This window comes from Balearica regulorum, chromosome 7 (assembly GCF_011004875.1).
Source record: "Balearica regulorum gibbericeps isolate bBalReg1 chromosome 7, bBalReg1.pri, whole genome shotgun sequence".
In the NCBI taxonomy this organism is placed as follows: domain Eukaryota; kingdom Metazoa; phylum Chordata; class Aves; order Gruiformes; family Gruidae; genus Balearica; species Balearica regulorum.
In genome coordinates, this window is record NC_046190.1 from 3,364,965 (window position 1) to 3,386,942 (window position 21,978).

The 21,978-nt window shown below is 41.3% G+C and overlaps 1 protein-coding gene across 1 annotated transcript in view; it reads left to right on the forward strand.

Moving 5' to 3' along the window:
• Positions 1 to 330: 330 nt before the first annotated feature.
• Positions 331 to 21,978, forward strand: part of C7H10orf90 (chromosome 7 C10orf90 homolog) — a 71,998-nt gene continuing 50,350 nt past the window's right edge. The window contains exon 1 of the mRNA XM_075757643.1: positions 331 to 514. Within this exon, the coding sequence (XP_075613758.1) occupies positions 346 to 514 (169 nt within the window). The 5' untranslated portion in view covers positions 331 to 345. The remainder of the gene's footprint in view (positions 515 to 21,978) is intronic.

The following is a 21,978-nucleotide window of genomic DNA, read 5'->3' on the forward strand; positions in this document are numbered from 1 at the left end:
GCCTAAGGTTGGCGATGCACAACTGAATTTATATTCTGGCCGTAAAACCTGCATTTAGGGACACAAATTCTAACCAATCAGACTAAATAAATCAGCAGGCCCAGGTTTTATCATCACAGATAACCCTCATTAATCCAGCAAGCTTTTCCTGAAGACAAAGGACAAAATGAATTGCTTCGTTGGAGCTGCCTGAGCAGCATGCTAATGCGGGGAGGTGGAAGGCATGAATTATTCACGCTCTTGCAGCCCGAGCAGGCAGATCCTGGCTTTCCCTGTTACCATTGCAACAAGTGGTGGCTGGCCTGGCCGCGCTCGGGCCATTGCGCGTCCCCGAGGAGCGCCGAAATGCCTTCTGGAGAGGGAAAAACTCCGTGCCTCCGCTGCGCCCGATACAGTCGGGTGGATTTGCAGGTTAAGCCTCGTGCAAGATGGACCCGGGAAACACAGTCTTTTGTAACTCAGATGTACTTGACCATAAACTACTCTTCTTGGAAGAAAACAGGTTGCTTCTTTGGTAAGTTTGTGCAACTTTTGGTGTTTTCTGAATCTGCTGCAAGCTCTTTTCAGTTTGCAGTAACTATAACGTGCAGTGTTTTACCTGTCTTTCTAAAAATAGTCCGTATTCTTTTAGCTTTTAAAATGACGTAAAGAAGCCTAGAAAGGCATGCAATATCTGCATTTTTAACTCTAGAAAACATGTAAACAGTATCTACAGAGCTGACACTAAAGTTAGAATCAAGCCTTCTTAAATTAACTTGTATAATTTAAATTTTCAAATCCCTGTAGCACACTACTAAAACAAAATATATTTATGATCCAAGTCTGATTTCTTGCAAACAAAACTGAGGCTAATGTAATTCAGTGCCAAAGTGGAGAATCTGAAAGTACATGTATTATTTTTTGTAAGAAATGTTGGTTCCCTGTTGTAAGCGTAACTTGTGTTGTTGCTCTTTATCCAGTTAAATGCATTTCTGATTGGGTTGGGAACAGGAACTGAGACCTGCATGACATTCTTACCATACTTTAACTATTCTGTTGTATCATAAAATAGTTGAAAAGCGTTGGTAACTTACCCAATTTTGTAAAGGATAGGAAGGAGATATATTTTGTATGTATGTAAAGCATATGGCAGTGATGAACTAAGGCTAGACTTGCCACTTCTTTGTAAGGTAAAAAGCATGAGATATTTTGGTTTTATTATTCACTATCAGTATACCTACCTATAATATTTGTTTCATTTGTTTGCCTGATTTTTGTTACTTTCCAGTAGTGATACTATCGGCATTGCCTGAGAACTCTCGGGTAACTCACGACTTGGCACAGTTAAAAAATTGATAGAAATAATCAGCTGCCAAGAGCAGAGGCCGTGGATAGGAGCATGAATATGAAATGAATCATGAATAAGTTTTGATTGTGGATAACAAGCTCTCCCTCTTAATTTTTTTGTTTTTAATTATGTTGTCCAGATTCTGCTGCTTCTACTTCATTTTCTTTGTTTTGATCATAAAAGCATTTTATTTGACATCCAAAAGACAGCCAAATTTTGACGGGATAAAAGTGCAACATAACGATATCTAGTGCTAACAGTAATTAAAGGCCCTGTGTTTTTTAGAAACAAAAACAAGAGGTGAAAATAGGGATATGTAAATAACAAGAGTTATGCAAACAATGGATGTAATCCTGCACTCCTTAATCGTGGGAGTAATCCTCATTCACGTAAGTAATCCTGTTGGTTTCAATGGACTCGCATCAGTAGGTGCCGTAGCATAAGGCCCGTATTTTTCAAGGAGATAACAGTGTCTGTTTTACCTGGGCTTTTTTTCTGTCATGTAATTTTAGCAACACAGTTTTTAGTGATGTGTTTGAATGCCTTAGTGATAATATTAAACTAGACTTTACCAAATGTCTATTTTGCTTCTAAAAGTATGAAAGAGAGAAATGGAATAATGTATTAGATGTGTCAGTAAGGAGGTACAAACCCCACATATTTTATTAGAGATGTGCTTGCAGTTGGAATAGCACTGCTCAGCCTGTTGACTGTGTTTGTAGATTACTTTTTGGTGCATGAGGTACGTAAACTTTGCTTCTTTCAGGATAGGATGTAACTTTAGCAAAAAATCACTATGACACCTGATGTCTCATAAGGTACTTTTGGGTCTCCATCAAAGTGGATGTTGATAAATATTGTTTATTTTTCTGATTTAAATATATGGGGTTTGTGGTAACGTCCTGTGAATATTTTTATTGCAGTTATGGTCTCTGATCTTGCCAGAATAACATCTGCAGTTCTGTCTTGAGCATAACGCGTTTGTATAAATGTCGCGGTTGTTGCCCTCCTTATCAGCCCAGCTCGGCACTTCTGAGCTTTCCACTCCAAGACCAAATAGTGCTGCCCTGCAACCCAGGACGGGGCTTGGGAGCACCTGTGTGCCTTTCCCCAGGCGGCACATCTGTTAATGACAGAAAACTAATTACTTAAAAGCTTTTGGTACAATGGGGTTGAGAAGTATAGTCATGAACTGTTCCTGGTGCTCTGCAAGGCATCAGCCTGTGTTTGTGCTGGACGCCAGCGCTGGTAGTGTGGATACGAACGTCGCCCTACCACTGTTGCAGTCATTGCCGTGTTAAGATGCGTCCTCTGGGGAAATGTTCTCTTGTGTGCGCCCTGAAGGAGCCAAAATAGCCATGAAGTAAAAATGCAATGGATAACGGATCCAGATGGTATATCAAACTTGCAGTTAAGTGAAGTTGGTATTAAGTACCTGTTTGCTTTTTGCTGGTTGCATTGAGATATGAAGAATGAACTGATTATTCTTTAATCGGCTTCAATACATGGCAAAGATTTTGATGTTTTGTATTTGCAAATGAGGTATACTATATTAGTAGTATCTGTTTGCACAGATACATCGTATAGAAACAGTTTAAAGCTGAGGCTCCATGCCTGTTAGGGACAGCAGAGTGCCGGAGGCAATAAAACGACCAGTGCCAAGAGGCTGGAAGGGCAGACTGGCAGCTGCTGCTAGGGCAGAGACTGGAGTGGCCCTTGGCAACAGCGTTTATTTTCACTTACTCCATGCATGGTCCCAGCAGGAGCATTAAGTCTCTCCAGGTAAGTCCCTTTCTGTCCCCTGCCCATGGGGTCAGTTCCTAACCTCTGGAGAACCCCACAAGCATTGGTTGCACATTAACTTCTCCAAACTGTGGTTAGAAAGTTGCGTACTTTTTTTCTACATCCATTCTCCTTTGTTGAGTTATTAAAAAAAGATCTTGCATGCAGCTATTTTTGTTTAAGGATCTCCTCCTGGCAATGGGCAGAGGTCAGGTGCCCGTTTCAATTTTTACTACCTTTCATGAGTTTTAGAGATAGCTATTCATGCAAATTTATTGAAAAGTCTTTAAAATTTGGCCAAAAAAAAGTGTTCAAGGATGGTTCAGCTCACTTTGTATCAAAATTCATGTGTGTGGCCATTGGGAACAGCCTGGGCTTTTTTCCTTGTTCGTACACAAACTGAGTACAGTAAGAAGTGTGTTCTGTAATCACTGACATCATTCTCATGTCTGTCTTCATTAGAGGATGCTCGTGTCTCCTTGCTCCCACCCGAGAGCGAGGGCAGGGGGATGCGTAGTCTCCACTATTTCCCCCGGTGAGAAGCTCTGTGAGAGCAAAGCTATGGCTGTGCATGCTGCGAGCAATGGTAAGAGCAGGTTCTTCGTGGTTTGGCAGCGTTCCCTCCTTTGCGTAAGATGTATTTTGCTGCTCTTTTGGGGTTGATGACACAAAAAGGCAGTGCATTGTGGCCTTAGCATTGTGGCTTTGCTGCAGTTCATGGACTGTGCTGTATCAACATGGACGTGTGCTGAGGTTTCCTACTTTGGGCTTCCATTGCAAAGCTTGTATAAACGGTAGTTAAACTGCAGTAAGATATTTGAAACAATACCGACCTCCAGTTCTAAGCCCAAGTAGTACACAAAATAAAAGACCAGTTTTAAAGTACAGGTAGAGGAAATTTTCTAGCTGTTGTTTTGCAGCTGTCTGGGAGCCTGTGGCAGAGAAAGCAGAAAGACTGGAAAAGCCAGTGTGCAGCCTGCACAACATGCAGATTGAGCAAGGGCTGGGAGCGTGGCCTTGGGAAAGCCAAGCACTGCCTGAACATCAACCACTTCACTGGTCCCCCAGGTCAGAGCCACACAGCAAACTTCAGCTAACATAGAATCATTTAGGTTGGAAAAAACCTTTAAGATCATCAAGTCCGACATAGCGCAATGTGGTCGCTGGCTATGGAGCAGAGCCTGGAGCAGGAGATGTGTCCCATGGTTCCACGTGTCCTTGTGGTGGGACTTGCCATGTTTGTTGTGTGTAGGACCTTGGGGACAGCAGTGCCACATGCGTGACCAGGGAACAGCCTCCGGCAGAAGGGAACCACAAGACATTGTGGATGACTCAGTTTGGTCTTTAACCTTAACAAAAGATTAAACCAACATAACTACCTTAATTATATGCTTATTAGTAGCTGCCTAGTGGCTTCTAAGTGGAAAAGCTGAGCTGGTATGACTATGCATATTAAGTATGACAACAGCACAGATAGATAAAACTGCAATGCATATTAACTTCTTAAAATAAAGGTTTTTACTTGTTGTCCATGTGTTCCTTTGCTGTAAATCCCTCTGTGTCTGAGAGAAATCCAGCCTGGAGGAGCAGCAGTACTTACCCTCTTTGTGGTCCAGCCCAACCCCAAGCTGGTACCTCCCCAGGGCGTGTTTCAAGAGTGTTCTTCTTTCATATGACGTTGCTCTTGTTTCATGTGACATTTCTGTCTCTCTATCTCTCCAGAGAGGAAGAGGTGAGCAGAGGACAGTCACTCTCATAGAATCCTAGAGTGGTTTGGGTTGAAAGGGACCTTAAAGACCATCTAGTTCCAAGCCCCTGCCATGGGCAGGGACACCCTCCACTAGATTGAAACCTATGTATGTGTTCCCAGGCCCAAACCTATCTCGGATTTCCATCTGTGATGTGCAACATGCATTAATCACGGTTCTGTGATGGTGCAACACGTCAGTCGTGCTTCCATGGCTTGTAAAATTCATGCATGAAAGATTCATCCTCAAGTTTTGAATTGCGTAGTTCTTTGGGAAAGTGCAGTTCTTCCTCCCAGTGGGGTAATCAGTTCAGGAATTAGCCAAGCTCCTGAGCCAGTGGGGTTTTTTGTGTACACCCAGTAGTGACACCTAGTGATGTCCAAGGAAGTTTTCATTTCTTGAGCAGAAGAGCAGGCAGGGAGCAATAGGAGAGAGCCCCAGACTCTTTTTCGGTTGAACTGCAGATGAGGAAATCGTTCAGAACTACAGAAAGGGAAGTTCTGAACCTGAATGTCAGCCTTAATATATTTAAATGACAAGTACTGAACTGTCACCTAATGATTAACAGTAATTACTAACAGGCAGAAAGCAACTGGTTTTATAACCTTCATTTGAAGAAGTCTAAGCTGTAAAGTATATTGAGGGTCCATGCCACAGCCTTGTCATGTAGCCACAACTGACAAACGAAGCATCTCCTCCGGGCCAGAATTAGCTATAGTACATGAGTAAAAAACATCGATTGAAAACTTTTTTTATTTCACAGCCTTCGAGAACTGACTTGTCTATAGCACACGTTGCTGTATTGTGCTGTAAGTGCAATTAGCTGGAAGAGTGTGTTCATTTTCATTCATTAGTTGACAGTGGTGTCTTTCAAAATGATCTCTCGCATTATGAGCAGTAAATGATGGTATGCTTTCAAAGGTTAAACCGTTTGATTTTTTTAAAAAAATTTTTTAGTATAATTTGCTTATGTTCAGAGAAGCAATATTAGGAATATTATTAGACACTGGAGTCTCCCTCTAACTGTTATGGTAATGAACAACTGTTGGAAAGTGCTTGATATTTCCATGGTTTGAGGCATCAGTGGCCCCAGAGAGAAATATGTTATCTTTCAACTAAGTCTTTAATTGTTTCCTGAGTTGATAAAAGAGTTAATCTATTACTAGCAAGATATTCCCTTCAGTTGTGGGTGAATCTTAAAAAAACCTTTACAGTTGCTGTCAAAATCAAGTGATCTGTGTGAATTACTCTGAACAATACTGCGGTGTTTTTCTGTAGCAACCACTTTGTCATTTTTTGCTGTTTTCCTATTTCCTGGCAATGCGTTTCCGAGAGTTTTGTTCTCATGTTGAATTACACTTGCGACCCCCTCCTGTGGCACTGTCTGACACCTGACAGTCCACCAGAAGCCGCTGGGAAAACTCAGCGTACACTACTGTTGTCGTAGAGCGATGACCACTATCTATTTTGAGCATGCGTACTCTCTCCTCCACTCCCTACAAAGTATACACAGCCTCTGGCCGAGCGTTGTATCCTGACTTGTTGATGGTGTGTTACCATTAATAATTAAGGTCCTGCATAGGGATGTATCACAAACAACTAAAAGATATATCTTTGCTGCCTTTATATAAATCCTTCCTAATGGCTAAAGACTGTCAGTGCAGGCTTTGTGAGGGGCAGAGGATGTGTAATGGTGCAGAACAAACATCTAATAAACAGTGACAAAATTACCTGTTGCCAGTCATTTTGGCAGTCTTTTGGGAGATGAAGAATTGGGTCAAGAGAATATATATGCACAATTTCCCTTGTATCTGTAGTATAGCCCAGGATAAACATATGGAAAAAAAAATTGGAAAAAAAAGGTTTTTAGCAGCAGAACACTGAGGAGAAGGTAACACTAGCTCAGTCCTCGTGGGTAGCGTGGAGCGCCCCTGGGGTCGTGTTTCAAATCTATCTGTTTGAATTTCATTGATGGCATTTATTTTTATCATTCTATCGATCTAGATTTCTGGTGTCTCCCAGAGCTGCATACATGTAAAATAAAGTTGGGAGGTTGAGGACACAACAAGCGGGCAGTCGGGGGGGGGGTAGCATCCATGGCTTGGCTCCGAAGTGCCCATGGGGAGGAGAGGGCAGAGCCCGTGGCCACGCACGGACGGGTACTCTGCAACTCTTCTGCCTGCTGTCTCTTCTGAAACCACCAACTGCGGCTGTCCCGATGCTGGGAAGGAGCTCGCTCTCCTCCTCGTGTCACCAGTGCAGTGCTGGTCCTGGTCTCCTCACATCCAGCACTTCAGCCATGTAGATGAAGGAAATACCTTCACAGCCGCCAGACGATTGTGCGTGTAAATCAATCCTACCCGCAGCTCTTGTGCCTAGCGAGGGCTCTTTTGGAAGGGTATTTAAGGGTTTTTTTGGTTGTCTTTTTCAATAATATCAGGCTTTAACAGTCAAGGTTCCTCTACTAAGTATTCCAGAAGGACGGTACATTTTTCCTGTATAGTCATTTTTTGTTAACAGATCACTTTTTAGGCTAAAATATGCTGAACGTAAGATTTAATCAACAACTACGTGGCTGGCTCTCGCTTTGCTAAAGTTTTTGTTCAACCATCTTTTTGCTCATGTGACTGAGTGAAGATGAGACACCCATTAAATTGAAAGCGGGTGCTCACCTTCATTAATAATGTTGTGCAGTATTGCAAAACCGGAAAAGCAGTCTGCAGGGAGGTTCCGCGCTAACCTGCAGATAACAGCTCAAAATTCCTCAGCGCAATTTTAAAAAAGAAATTGAAGCAATGTGATTTCATTCTCACTTCCCACATCTAAAATTGGATGTGGAGAATACAATGCGCATTGTCACGCTGAGTATGATATACCATGGAGTGCATTGTGGATATATCTCTCGCACAATTCTTTCCGTACAGAATAAAATAGTTGGACGGAGATACCGAACTCAATGGGAGAAAAGAAAAAGCTGCGTACCAGAATGGACATTGCAAATTGTTAACCGCAGTAGATTTAGGAGGGTTGCTATGGTTTCTTTTATAAAAATCTTTCAGCCACAGAAATGACTCTTGCAAACAACGCTGTATGTAGGTGTAAAGAAACGCATCACACACGCAGCACCAGCCGGTGTGCAGAGCGCTGAGCCAGGGCCGAGCGCGCCACTGAGCGTTCAGCGCTCGGCGGGTGCTGAGCATCGCCGGTCCCTGGCCTCTCCTTAAAATTAAGTTGTCATAATGCAAACTGAGAACTGCCTGGTGGTAACAGCCTTTGCCTGGTGAAAAGGTGAGCGCGCATAGCACAGCCTAGCTAAATCGCCCAAACTGTTATTTTATTGTTGTATCCTCCTCTTTTTCTTATCTTGTATTTCTGAGTTTCTCAATGCTGAAATTTTTAGGGCAAATGCTGCTTGCTTCAGGTTTTTTTTTCTTTCTTTGCCTGCATAGTGTCTTGAACAACATGACCTAGTTCTGTCTTTTAATTGCTACTGCAATATGAATTTTAATTCCAACTAGAGTCCAGATGTACTGAGGACGTGCAGCACATGTCAGGCCAGCGCTATTTATCTTACAGACCAGTGTTTCCCAGCCCTTTGAATTCAGGGAGCCCTTAACCTTTTTGAAAAAAAATCTTAAACCATCATCATGTATTTCACTGTTGTCTGGTGATGGGAATTAGAGATAATAACTATTAATCTAAATGCTAATATGTATTTTCTTTTACAGCTTAGTTTGTTTTACTGTTCTTTAAGCTTTGACTCAAAATATTAATGGAGATGAATGCGAGCCTTGTGCTTGCATCCTCCAGTGCCCAAGTGAACCTGGCCATGGATACTGCCAATTTCTAGGAACCTATCTCTGTAGATACTTAATATTTTTTGTATCCTTTCACAACCATTTTTGCTGACTTATGGACATTGGTGGTAGAAGATGAGTAGCTTGTCAAGAACTGTATGCATCTGGTGGAGATCATAACTTGATGAACAAGGTATTAGATTTAGCAGGCTCCAAAAGAGTACGTTTTTTGGAACAATTTAAACTTAGTTCACAAAAAATATCTTTATTTACTTCTCTGGGCTTTAGAAGAAACATTGGCTACATTTACTGCATTCTGAGCATCCCACAGATTTCCTCTATCTATTGACATTTAGCCGTTGTGCTTAGCCAAGCTTTCCCTCTTTTCCTCCACTGAAATAGGTAGTGAAGGCAAGTTATCAGCATGCCTTCTACTGACTGCTCCAGAAAGGGCTTAATTTTAATCATTCTATGATTGCAGCAATTGCAGATGCTGGAATCCTTTGGGACGAGAAAAAAAAAAAAGCATGTATAAAAACATAAGCTGTTTTAGGTCAGATTAGATCTTGAATTCCTGGGATATACTAGTATTCAATCAGCATAGAAGTTTAATTGTTCATATTAAGGAAACCACAAGATGGAAGAAAAAAAAATAAATAGCAGTTTCTGATGTGAGCATAAGCATGTGCTAGCCAAAGCATACACATACAAAGCATGAGTGAGCGGAGTTTTTCTTTGTGTTGTACCAGTTGATGTAGAATGCAGAAAAAGAGAGTTGTTCATACTCTGGAGAGGCAGAGGAGGAGCAGAAAGCTGAGGACACGGCCTCGCACAAGCACTGGGAACGTGGCTGGCAGGAGAAACCCGGGGAAGGACAGCACATGGGCACAGTTACGTCGAGGGCTGATAAAAAACCTGGTAAAAGCTGGATGCAGGACTCCACGTGACTCCACGGGCTCCTCCATAGGCAATCAGGGCTTTGCATCACCTTTGGGAAGGTGCGTGGAGGAGGATCCTTGCCTTCAGCATGACAGCATCGTCTTTCCCAAAAACTGCTTGCCAGACCCTGGTGCTTGCTAGTCGCTCTGCCAAGCAAAGATTTAAAAGCACAGCAGCTTTGAATTCTTATCACAGTGACATATTACAGATAAAATGTATTATGCAGCTTGTTCTCACAGTAGATATAATGTTACTGCCTTATATTATTACTGATATTTGATGTACAATATAACTATATTTAATTAGCTAACTAAAATGCATTTCTTGCCAAGGATATGGTGAGAAGGAGGCAAAATCACCTCCTTGGAGAAATACCTTATAGCAGGATGACTAAAAAAGGCAGATGTGACAGTCTGAGAAAGAGAAACGTAGTACGTTAATTCCCAGGACCCCCAAACACTGTGAAGCCTTGTAGCTGAGATTTCAGAATACAAACCAGCAATTTAGCTGTAAAATAAATCTCTTTAAAAGGAAACTGTCATGATATCACCTACAAACATTTTAGAATGGCAAATTAATGTAAAGGTTACAAGTAAGATAGCAGAAAGACGCTTCTGTGCTCAAAGGATAAGTACTTTTGTGTTTGGGAGAAAGACCTTCCGTTCCTCACTCAAGTGCTGAAGCCTTGCCTTAAGCACAAAATTCAGCCATGGCCCAGGGAGTCATCCTTAATACAACCACGCTTATATGATCTCCTTGATACCCACATTCACATTGGCAACACGAGATCGTTAAATAAGGTTTGATCTTCTCTTTGCATCCTCCGAGGAGGCAGGAGACCAAGTTGGCCAGCAATCTGCATTGGTCTCTTGATTCATCTTTGTGTGGTTGATGGCAATTTCGACGTTGCCACGCTGCCCAAAGCCAAAACCTCCCTCGGCAGCGCGCAGAGCCTTCCACCAGCAGCTGAGCTGTTAGCAATCGCTTTCATGTGCTTGTCTCCTCTGGGAACTGTGGGCTGACTTGGTTATTGTACGTGGGAGGAGGATGTGAGAGTGCGAGCCAAACACCACTGCAGGTCCCTTTTCTCTCGCAGGTGGAAGATAAAAGGGCTTGTAAATGAGTCTCTGAGCCCTCTTCCATAAAACCAGGGGGTCTTTTCTTGCTCAGGGCTCATTGGGGAGCTGTGAGAAGGGCCCACTCTTGCATAGCATCGGCTGCTTTCACCCCACGAGGCTGGCACAGGGTGCAAGGGCTGCGAGGGCGCAGGACCGCAGCTTCTGCGGCGCCTGGTTGGGGCAAGTCTGTGACTCCAAAATGGTGTCACTATCTGTGAAATTCTCCCTGAACTGCACGGCGAATGTGTGTGGGAAGCATCCAAGGAAAGATGTGGGGATGATAGGCTTGCGAAGAGTGAAAGAGCTGTTTCGGTGGCTACTTCGAGGAGCTCGTCCAGCTTGAGGAGCAGAAAGGTCAGAAAGAAGCAGGGAGAGAAACCTGAGGAATAGCTCAGCGGGCTGCAAGGAAACTTGGGCTACTGTCTGCATTTTGCAGGCTGGTAAAAGAAGTCCTGGTCTGGGTCTGTGAGGAGCAGCGAAGGAAAGAGTGAGGAAGGGGCGTTTTCTCTTGAGCTGGGACTGCCTTCCAACCCTTCCAGCTGGTAGATGATCACGGCAGGTTACTGTGTAATGACTTCGTCTTAATCATCTATGCTCATTTACTGTCTGGATCTTCAGTGAGCTGCTCTGCCTCTTACTCGCATCCGAATTCCACTTTATTACTTTTAATGTTGTTTCTCTTCCCCTTTGTGCTCCTCAGGTAGCAACTGCGTTTCAGCTTGTTTTCAGAAACCAGCAATAATATTTCCTGAGACGATTCATTTCTTTAATTTGTTGTTGTTCTGGTGTCTGACACTTTCTGCTCATGCAGAGCTCTCCCTGGACCCGAGAGTCTCTCTGCAGTACATGTATCTTGAACACAGTTTATTTTAATCAGGGCTCCCAGAATTCAGTAACACTTCAGGCCAATTTCTACAGTAAATCTGAACGCGTTCAGCAAAAACATGTGCAGCCAGTGATCAGAAATAATTGCCAACAATTTCACACCCACAGAATCCTTGCTGGACTCTAAAATTCCTGGACCCCCATCTTTCCCATCACTGTTTCAAGCAGGAATCTCACAGTTGCTAGGGAATGGAATTTTTCACGCATTTATAGATGAAATATTTTTAGCATGAAGTGGAGAATTACCCATACGGTTTTCTGGTTAATATTTGCTGTATTAAAATGGAAGGACCAAAATGCACTGAGAAGCAAATCTCTAGAGGTCCGGAGGCCAGGTTTGATACAGGTACTATCCAGGCATTGAAAAATATTACTTGGATCTGTGTCTGCTGAGTTTAACTGGAGCTCTGACAATTACAGGCTGTCACAGGAGACTTCCACTTCTACTCCTGGCTCAATTATCAAGTCTCATGCTTCTCATAATATTAGCATTGCTGTAAATAAAGTCAAGTTCATTCTCCTTTTTCTTTACTATGCTAAGGAAAAAGGAAGTGGCTGACTTCTACCACCTAGCCTTGAATTGAGCCCAAGCCTCAGAGGAACTCTTGGTTGAATTGAATTAAATATTTTTTCAGCAAACTTTTGGCTATTGATGCACTGAATTTAAAAACAAAGCCTCCCATATTTATTGCCCATTCCCAAATTCTTGCTATAAGAGCACCTGGTACAGAAAGGCTAAAAATAACAGATATACCTAAACAACTTAAGTCCCCTTAAAATTTTACAGACGAGAATCAGTAGTAGACACAGCACTTCAGCATACCACTATATCATGTTTAGTGCTACTGTATTTTCCATAATGCATTCTGTTCCTTATGCAGCCTAATACTTGTTTTCCTTTTTGCCTATTATTGCACACTGAAAAGATGTTTACATTAAGCTGTTCATGACTCTTGGTCTTTTTCCTAAGTGATTAGTTGATTGCAGCTCAATAATGTTTGAGTAGTTCAAATTATTTCTTGCACTTCATGTTTGTAGCGAACTGAGTCTGTCTATGTACATCTGAATTGTGTCCAATTCTGGGACTCGTTAATTGTGCATGTGTCAGGCAGGGTCCACTTCCAGTGTAAGCACTTTCCTTCTCTTGCATCTCTCTTTTTCCAACTGGGCTTGCACAAACTGATTGCAAGAAAGGGTATCAGCAGAGGATCTCCCTGGAAGTGCTCTCCTGTTGAAATGAAATTCCTCCAAACTGTGAAGTGCATACCATAGTGCTACTAGAATTTTGGATCGGTTGCTCCCAGATGCCTTCGTAGAAGCGCTTAACCGAACTGCATGCAATAAATGCCTCCAAACAGGCAGGACCTCAAAAAAAAATCCGTATCTTGTAGAGGTCCATGCTGTACCCCTATGACTCTATCCTTCTTCCAGCTAAGGTGAGCTCCTGCTCTGAGACCCTTACCCCAGTCAGCTGCAAGGCATTCTGGCTGGTGCGTGAAGAGGTGGGATTGGATGTGACTTCTGGATGTCAAGGGTGGTATTGAGGATTGAGGTATGTGAGAAGTGGTAGGAACTTTGGGAGATGGGAAATATTTTGGGGTCCTAGGTAGGCGTGTAAGGATTTGATATGGTTTAATAGAGGAAGAAGCAATTGATGCATGTCTTATGCTTGTGAACACATGCCTCTCTGGTACAGAACATATCTCTTTAATTAGTTTAACCAAGGGTGATAACGCAATGTTAAGAAACAGGTGATAGTAGGGTGGAAACCCCGTGGAAGAACTGTGGTTTAGCAAACAAGGGTATATTCTGTGTTAACAGAGCTTAGTGCCACCTGTGTTGGCAGCAGAAGGGCATGTCTGGGCTGCAGTTCTTGGTTCTTATTTTTTAAAAAGTACTTTATTAAGGTACTTTTTGTAGTGTAAAATGCATGAGCGGTCCATGGAGCAAAGAATTCCTTTCAGCAGTGGATTGCCTCCCCTCTTCCTTTATGTGCTTTCTTGTATGCCACGAACCCTCTACTGTTTTAGCTGGCCCACCCTCCAGCCTTGCTAATGCGTTTGTTCTGGGAACTGGGAAAATACTCTTTCATCTCAGGGCTAAAGTCCATCTCCTGTTTCTTTAGCCCTTTGACGAGCCATTTACTTATAATTAGAGAAACTAGCTGAGGCACCTGACATGGAGTGGGTTTGATCTGTGGATCCCAGCATCTGGGAAGAAGGTGGGAGTTGAGATATGCCCTCCCCATTGGCCCATCAACTGATTTGAGTGCTGTCCCCTCCACCTTTCCCTCTTTTGAATCCTCAAACCTCTTGATTTTCACATCTCTAAAGTGTGAAACTTTTTCCCTTGGTTCATGGGACTGGGGCACCTCAGAGGACACCCTTGGCTCAGTGCTGAAGCTGGAAAGTGGCCACTAACGTAGTCCCTCTCCTTGGCCATGCACAAAGCACGGGCTCGGGTCGGCCAGAGCGGCTGTACCCAGTGAGTAGGGATGCAAACTAGGAGAAAGCCTTCACCACAACCCCTCGGATGGAAAACTGAGGGATGTAAGAGGGAACTGTACCTGCAAGAGGACACCTACTACATGAAAATGAAGCTTCTCCAAGACAAGTAGCTCCACACAGACATCCACCCTCTGCCGTGCACCACCGTGGACTGCGCATCCATGTGCCAAAATACGCCAAGATCCACAAAATGTCAACAGAAAGAAAATGCTGTGTTTACACAGAGATTTCACCCAGATTCTGCTGCTTTCTGGTAGGTGCTGCTGGGGAGAGGTGAAGTCTCTGTCTTTGGGCAAATAGTGCCATCGCTGATGCTTTGTATTAAGAAGGCTCATTAACTCCCCAGTGCTGTTGCTGAGGATGAAAAGTCGTCTTTTCACAGTGCAGGAGTTTTAACTGTGCCCTGGCTAAAGATTACCTCAACCTGCTATAAATTGAGATGTTTCGCTAATTGGTTTTTTGGTTCATTAGCCAAATTGTGAGTATGAGGAAAATGGAAAAAGCTCAGAATGAATTTCCCTTGCAATCCTTAATTTGAATGGTGAATAATAATTTTATGTTGAACAAAACATGTTATGTGATTTGGAGTGATAGAGTTAATTTTTTACTTTGGGATCATTTGCCACCTTTAAAGCTTTTTGGGAAAACGATCTTCAGCTCTGCTTCATTCTGGCATGGTGTGACACCAGGTAGGAAAGTATAATCATTATAGTGTCATGCAGCAATCTCAAATTGAGAGGAGAAGTTCCTCCTTATATATTGCTTTAAGTAGTGAGATAACATAGATAAAAAGCAAAAAAAAAAAAAAAAAAAAAAGGCAAAAATCTTCAAAAGTCAGCTTTACTGCAATGGATGCTGTGGCTCTGTTTCTATTATAGCCATGTGAAGTAACAAAAATATGATGTGTCCCTAGTTTACTCTTTCCAATGCAGTGCACTCAGCTAAAAATCAAAGATTAACTCTGAGCAACTAAAGGGAACAAATTCCACTAATTCATCAAAGCGAATGCTGTAGAATTTAATCTGGTTTATGAATTTTTGACCGTTGATTGTTATGGCATGATTGTGGCATGGAGGTCATTTGTGAGCACTGAATTGCTAGTTGTGTGACAGTAAAAAAAGAAGGCTAAAAGAAAGGTTAAATTAAGGAAGCTGCTAGAAGCTGGTTTTGTAAGATGAATGTATATTATCTAAATTAATGACAGTAAACCTCCAATTAGCTGAATGTTGATGCAGAATTACAGCTTTATAAGGTAAATACATGTTTTCTCAAGCCAAAGGCTTGGGTAAGGAAATGTTTAGCCTGCAGCTGTAATAGGGTTACAGGTAGGTGAACGTTTTCTGTGTATTGGGGCACGGTGACCTCACTGCTGTTGCTGACAAATCTTTACAATAAATCTGTCATTGCTTCCTAACAGCGATACAGACTATGAAACTTATGACCTTCTTCACTAGAGTATCCTCCCATAGAATGGGACGGGCAAAAGCCTTGAATGTGCTGCTTTCTTTTTCGATAAACAGCTTAGCTTTTATTTTAGAACAGAGATTTCTTCTTCAGCCTGGTGCATGTTGTTTCGCCACAAATAAGTTTGAAGTGGAACCTCTAAACTTGTTTCTGTTTTGTTAATTTATTGAGTTCCTCTGTAAATATACATCAGAGAGAACAGCAGCTATGAACTCCTTTTGTTGTGGTTTTTGCAATTTATACTTACTAAAATAATTGCATAACGGAGTTACTTGAACAATTTACTCCTTGGAAAGGGTAGAATTTTCTTGCAGGTTGTGTTTATGTGAAAGGTGCATTAATCTCCTAGATGTGTCATCTCACAGTAAAACACCGCAGTTGCTCACATTCATGAATACTTGCAGTATGCCATTTAGCTCTGTATCAGAATTTACCATCATTATGGCTTTGAATATCAGCAAAAAATACCTGGTCTGTTAAAAAAAAAAACAAACAAACCCCTCCCCTAACAAAAAAAATCCCACCCCAACCCCAAAACAACAACAAAAAACACCCCAAACCCACCTCTGCGTTATTTCTTAAGGTTTTATGTTCCTAAATATTTCTAAAGGATGCCCAGAGTATCTTTTATAGAGGTCCTGTGATGGGAACATAATAGCAACACTGGGTCAGAGCAAGGATCCAGTTACGTCATTATCCTGATTCTGGTCGTTTAGGTTCACAATTTAATTACACGTTGTGCAGAAAAAATACCTTCTAATGTGTGTATCTACCCAGTAGTTTCACATCTCTGCTTGCCTCTTCCTATACATCTTCTGAAAGCTGTTTGTGATTTTTTGTAGATCTCTACCGTATTGCTGCTTTTTTTACTTTTGCTGACAAGTCCCAACTTATTTAGTGTCAGTATTTTGCAGTAATGGTCCCCTTTCTGGGTCATTCTGGGAAAATATCAGTTCTTAGTATACTTCTGCTGTTTTAGGATGGAAATTGAGTTTAAGGAGGTTTTGAGGTACTGCTATGTGTATTCTGTTGATTTACCTAGTTTACTGTATATTTTCTTTTGTTCCTGGCTCTGCTCCTTTGTGAGCCTGGTCTTTTGTAATTTCTATGTAATTTATACTGTTGGTTTTTTTTCGTAGTGTCCACTGATTTACCTTAATACCATCATATTTCTGAGATGCCTGTCATATCAATATCCCTTTTTTTAAAAATAAGCAAGCATTCTGGATTACTCAGCGCTTCTACCCTATGTATTCTTATTCGAACTCGCACAGTTAGTAGTGCTTCGGTTGCTATTTTTGTGGTCTATGTATAAATGCAGTCTTCCATATCTTAACTGTTCTTTGCAATTGTGTGGTGTTTTTTTTTTTTTTTTAACCCAAGACTCTCCTCTCCGCTCTGTCCAAAGCTACAGAGGCTTTTATAACCAACTTTTCTTCAGCTTTTAGTTGGGGGGGATGGGGAATGGAACCCCAAAAAACACCCAACCAAGAAAACTCTCTCATCTTTAAAAGCATTAACTGTGCTGTTCTCTTCTGGTGCAGATGGAGCCAGCCTTTCTTTGCAGGCCTCCTCCTTAGTCCCCAGGGTTTTCCCAGTAAAGCTCTCCTTTTTCCTTCTCTCCATTGCATTTTCCTGCACAGGGACTGCTCTGTCAGGGTGGGACTATTTTTTCTGTGAGGGTTTTTCGTTTTGTTTTTCTTTTGTTTTTTTCTCCCTGTGTCCACCTGTGTCTTTCCCAGTTCGTCTAACTGACTATCTGAGGAGAAATTGCTCTCCCTCTGAAAGCTGAGTGGTATTTCCAAAACACGTAATCAAAGACAAATAGTTATACATGTTGCTTGACCCAGCTCACCAGCTGGACACCAGCCCACCTTTTCCTTAATTCTTTTTTTCCTAGTTTTGATCCCCACTGCTGTTTATTTTACATTTCTAGCAATCTCTAGGAGACATTTAGCAAAGGCTTTAGATATAAGATGAATTCCAAAATCTATAGCTTTTCCTCATATTGTATTTTCAAGCTGAAATCCTTTTGAAAGGTCACTTGAAGGCTTGAAATACTTGAGCATTTAGATTGTTGTTGATTTTTCTCATGGTGATTGACTAGCCATCAAGCTCATCATGCTCTTCTACTAAAACCAGAGTGGGTACATTTTCTTTTCTCGTAAAGAAAGAGCCCACTGAACTTCTTCAATATAGCTTCTGGTGGAACTGCATTGTGCACAGATGGATATCCACAGTAAAGAAACGTGGATCAGAGCCTACTGTGCAGAGGACAAGTCATTTCATATATGTGTGCTGTAGTTAAAGGAAAACACTAATCCATTTCAAAATGTTTGACGGCTGGATTATTTTCACAGATCATCATGGCAGCGTTTGAGTTACGATAGTTCCATACGTCCCCAGTGAGATGCCATGGTCATTTCTTTATTGTCAGTAGCTGGTTTGTATGGGGTTCTTTTTAAGTGAATGGTCTTGGTCATCATGCTAATAACATGTTTTTAGTTGTTGTCCAGTTGACTGTGGGTGTGTTGTATGGGTTAATGTGTTTGTAGCTGGAGGCTTGGTTTGATTATCCTTTCACCAACTCTGGCTGAAATAAGGATTATTAAGTTCCCAGTTCTACAGGCAATCCCAAATAGTGTAGATTAAAACACTGAATTGTCAACTGCTATGAGCAGCTGAGGGAACTGGGGGTGTTTGGTCTGGAGAGCAGGAGGCTGAGGGGAGACCTGACCACTCTCTACAACTGCCTGAAAGGAGGGTGTAGCCAGGTGGGGGTCAGTCTCTTCTCCCAAGTAACAAGTGATAGGACAAGAGGAAATGGCCTCAAGTTGCACAAGGAGAGGTTTAGATCGGATATTAGGAAAAATTTCTTCACCCAAAAGAGTTCTCGCTCCTTGGAACGGGCTGCCCAGGGAAGTGGTGGAGTCCCCGTCCCTGGAGGGATTTAAAAGACGTGTAGATGTGGTGCTTGGGTTAGTGGTGGGCTTGGCAGTGCTGGGGTAATGGTTGGACTCGATGATCTTAAAGGTCTTTTCCAACCTAAATGATTCTATAATTCTATGACTCAGGAAGGGCTGAAGATGGTTCTTTCTTAAAGTAAATAAATTAAAAATATAGCTCCACCATGATCATATGTGCAAGGATCAAGTTGCTTCTAAGACTTTTAGAAATGTAGAACAAAAAATACTGACTTTTTGGCTAGACGGTAACTTCTTTCAGAATTGACCTACCTCCATATGAGTTTGATGCTGTTTTAATTAGTCTTTTTTAAACAGCATGATGAAGCATGTAAACTTACATGTGTCATGTAGGTACTGTTTTCTCTTTGAGATCAGTATATCTCTGTTGCTTCACTCTTAGTTCATGGCCTTAAAATACTTTTCCATTTAGCTTCCAGGCTTTAATGATCCAGCTTTGCATTGACAAAATGCAGAGTATTGAGTTATGGTAGAAAAATGTTAATATCATATAGTGATTTTTTTTGTTCGGTTTTTTGTTTTGGTGGGTTTTTTTTTTTCTTGGGAGAATATAGCTCATGTAAATGAGGCAATCATGGCTGAGAAGCTAACTTAAAATTTTTCATTTCTCCACTACAAAGTGCCAAGCCTTTTTAAGAAAATGGAAGATGGTAAGTGCTTTATGGAACTCAGTAGCAAAAATATAATAGCTCTGTGTATCCCTCTTTGAAAAGATGTAAGTCTGTTCTTTTGTAATGAGAGAAAAAGTAAATTGTATATTATTTCTGCAAGAGAATTAGCTTTTATTTATTTAAGGCAATCAGCGTTTATTATGCATTTGGAGAAACAGATTTTAAAAGCCCCATACTCTTGGATTTACGATGGGGGTTGTGTGTTTGGTTTTCACCACAATTAAATAAAACCTTATCCTTAAAAAAAAAAGAACTATTAAATATTTTTCAATTCTTATTAAATGTTCTTCAATTCTCTATAATCCTGTATCATCATCTATTTGGCAGCCACACAGCAGCTGTTTGCTCACTGTCTTTTGATTAATTCTCTTACTGTTCCAGAGTGTAATATACCTAGTTTGTTTAGAGAAACGGAATATGTTTCATATTTAAAAATCCCTTTTACTGCAGTTACTGCATCTTTGCAGATTTAATTAGGTCTCAGTCCCTTCCAAATCATGTAAGTCAAAGGTCCCATCTTACTTGTCCCTGAGGCATCATTACAAAAAGTCCCCAGATGGAGTCTAGTTTCTGACTGATGCCTTTACCATATAGGGGCTAATTACTTCTAATCTTACACATTGATGAGACTGTATTTTATGCCTCTGAGCCACTGAAACTGTAACTGCCAAATTATCCTCTACTGTAATATGTGGGTTATTTCTCCATTAAATGGACTGGCTTCACAAATGACAATCCCTTCCTGCCAGGCTCTTGCATTTTAAACCATAATTATTTCTGGCGTATGGTTCCATCTGATGAGCCCTTGTTAATCCACGTTATGATCTCAGATAAGCTGCTAGCACCTGGCTGGTTTAAGCCAGGAAAGGGTAAGCAGAGCAAAGCAGGGGAGCCGGGAGCCCGAGTCCCGCGGAGACTCGGTGCTGCTCTCCGGAGCTGGAGATGTGTTTCTGCACAGAATCTGCTGTGTTTCACTTAGCCCTGCCTTGAACCGCCGGCTTTTTCTTTTTATGAGCAATAACCTCCATCAGATCTTTAAAAGAAGTGACTCAACACTTTCACCTTCTGAGAGGGAAAAATGTATTTGGAAGTCTATAATGCATGAAGGTGTTGGAAGCCTAATCCAGTATAAGTTGCCTTCAGTCAGCCCTGTTAAGCACCAGGGAAGAGAAATGAATATCTAAAAAGCAGCAAATAACTACAATTGCACTCTGATTTCGCGGCTGTATGTGATAGAGGTCAGTAACATAAAGGTGTTTATTTCTTCATACAAAGCAGCGGCTGTTGTCATAACTTGCTGTAGGCGAAGGTATTGGAAACTCCTTATTCAAGGAAATACTGTATTTTATTACAGCATTACTTCATACCGTATAGACTTTCTTCGCTGCTTCTTTCTCTATTACTTTTGACCCAGCCCGATGGACCCAACTTTGGGGTTGGTTCCCCAAAGGAGGAGTTTATTCCAGGAATCTGAGCATGAAGCTATAATAATTTGGGTTTAGTATATTCCAGATCTTAATCCAGCTCAGCCAAGAAGTAACTGCTAACTGGAAGCTTTAGTAGAAAAGCAGGGGTTTGGAAGACTAAATTTTGGAGATGGTGGAGCTTTCCCTTGGCTAGTTTCAGGGAAGTCACCACCACCTTATTGATTTAGCTATTGCTTTTTAAAAGCAACAGGGAGCTAAGTTGGCAGTGCTGTCTGGGAATTAAAAAACCCAACGCTGAAAACCAAAACAACATCAAAACCCCAAGCCCCCAACCTTGGAAATCCTGGGAAAATCCTAGTGCTGTCACTATGGCTACCACAGCCAGAAACACTAACTTATACCCAAGGTACAAAAGCATTTTGTGCTCAGTTTCAGTACTTTATTTAAATTTTTAAAAAAAGGCAACAACCCACCACCTCATTGCGGATTAATAAGCTTTCCTTAAATGTTGAATGAAGAATATAAATCTGCATTTATATACCTATCAGCATGAACATTCTGGCCAAGGTGTTAATCCCAATATTACTCTAATTAATGCAGTAATAAATTTAGAGTACTAAGACGATCCTAAATCAATATGACATAGACTAGGCTGATCTTCCAAAAGAATACTTTCAGTCTAGTCTATGAGGAACATTTTTGCCCTTTTATTTAAAGTAACACAAATAACTTGCTGAAACTTTTGTTTCTTTACATGATAGGTGACTTCTATCCCACCAAGCATCCCAATAGCGTATTTACTTACGAGTGAATTTTAATTTTTTTTTTCTTTTTGAAAAGGCATTATTCTGAAAGCCTGTTGTTTGATCTGTTTAAGGAGGCCAAACCCTTTAACCCAAACGAATGTAAGATTATGCACGCTGTTGTGCCTGCTGCTGTAGGTATCCCTTCAGCGTGCGTCCGTGTGTAACATCAGTATGTGCTATAGGATTGCAGTTACCAAAATATATGAAGCAATGTACAGAAGAGTAACCCGGAATTTGCTGCTTCTTTCTTACCATTATTTGATCCTGATCTTTTGAGTGATTAAAGCAGCACATGAATATTGTACTAATCCTCTAAAGTTGGCTTCAGTTGGTAAAATTTTAATTTACAGTAAATACTTCTGTTGTAAAAATTGGCTTTTTAGTCTCAGCTCTCTTGAATAATGCAGTACTCTGTAGATTCAATACCTGTGTATACACATCTGTTTATGATTCTCACTAACCAAGTTGCATATATGTATTATGGGAAACAAAATACAGGATCTCTAAGCTGAGCTCCAAGGAG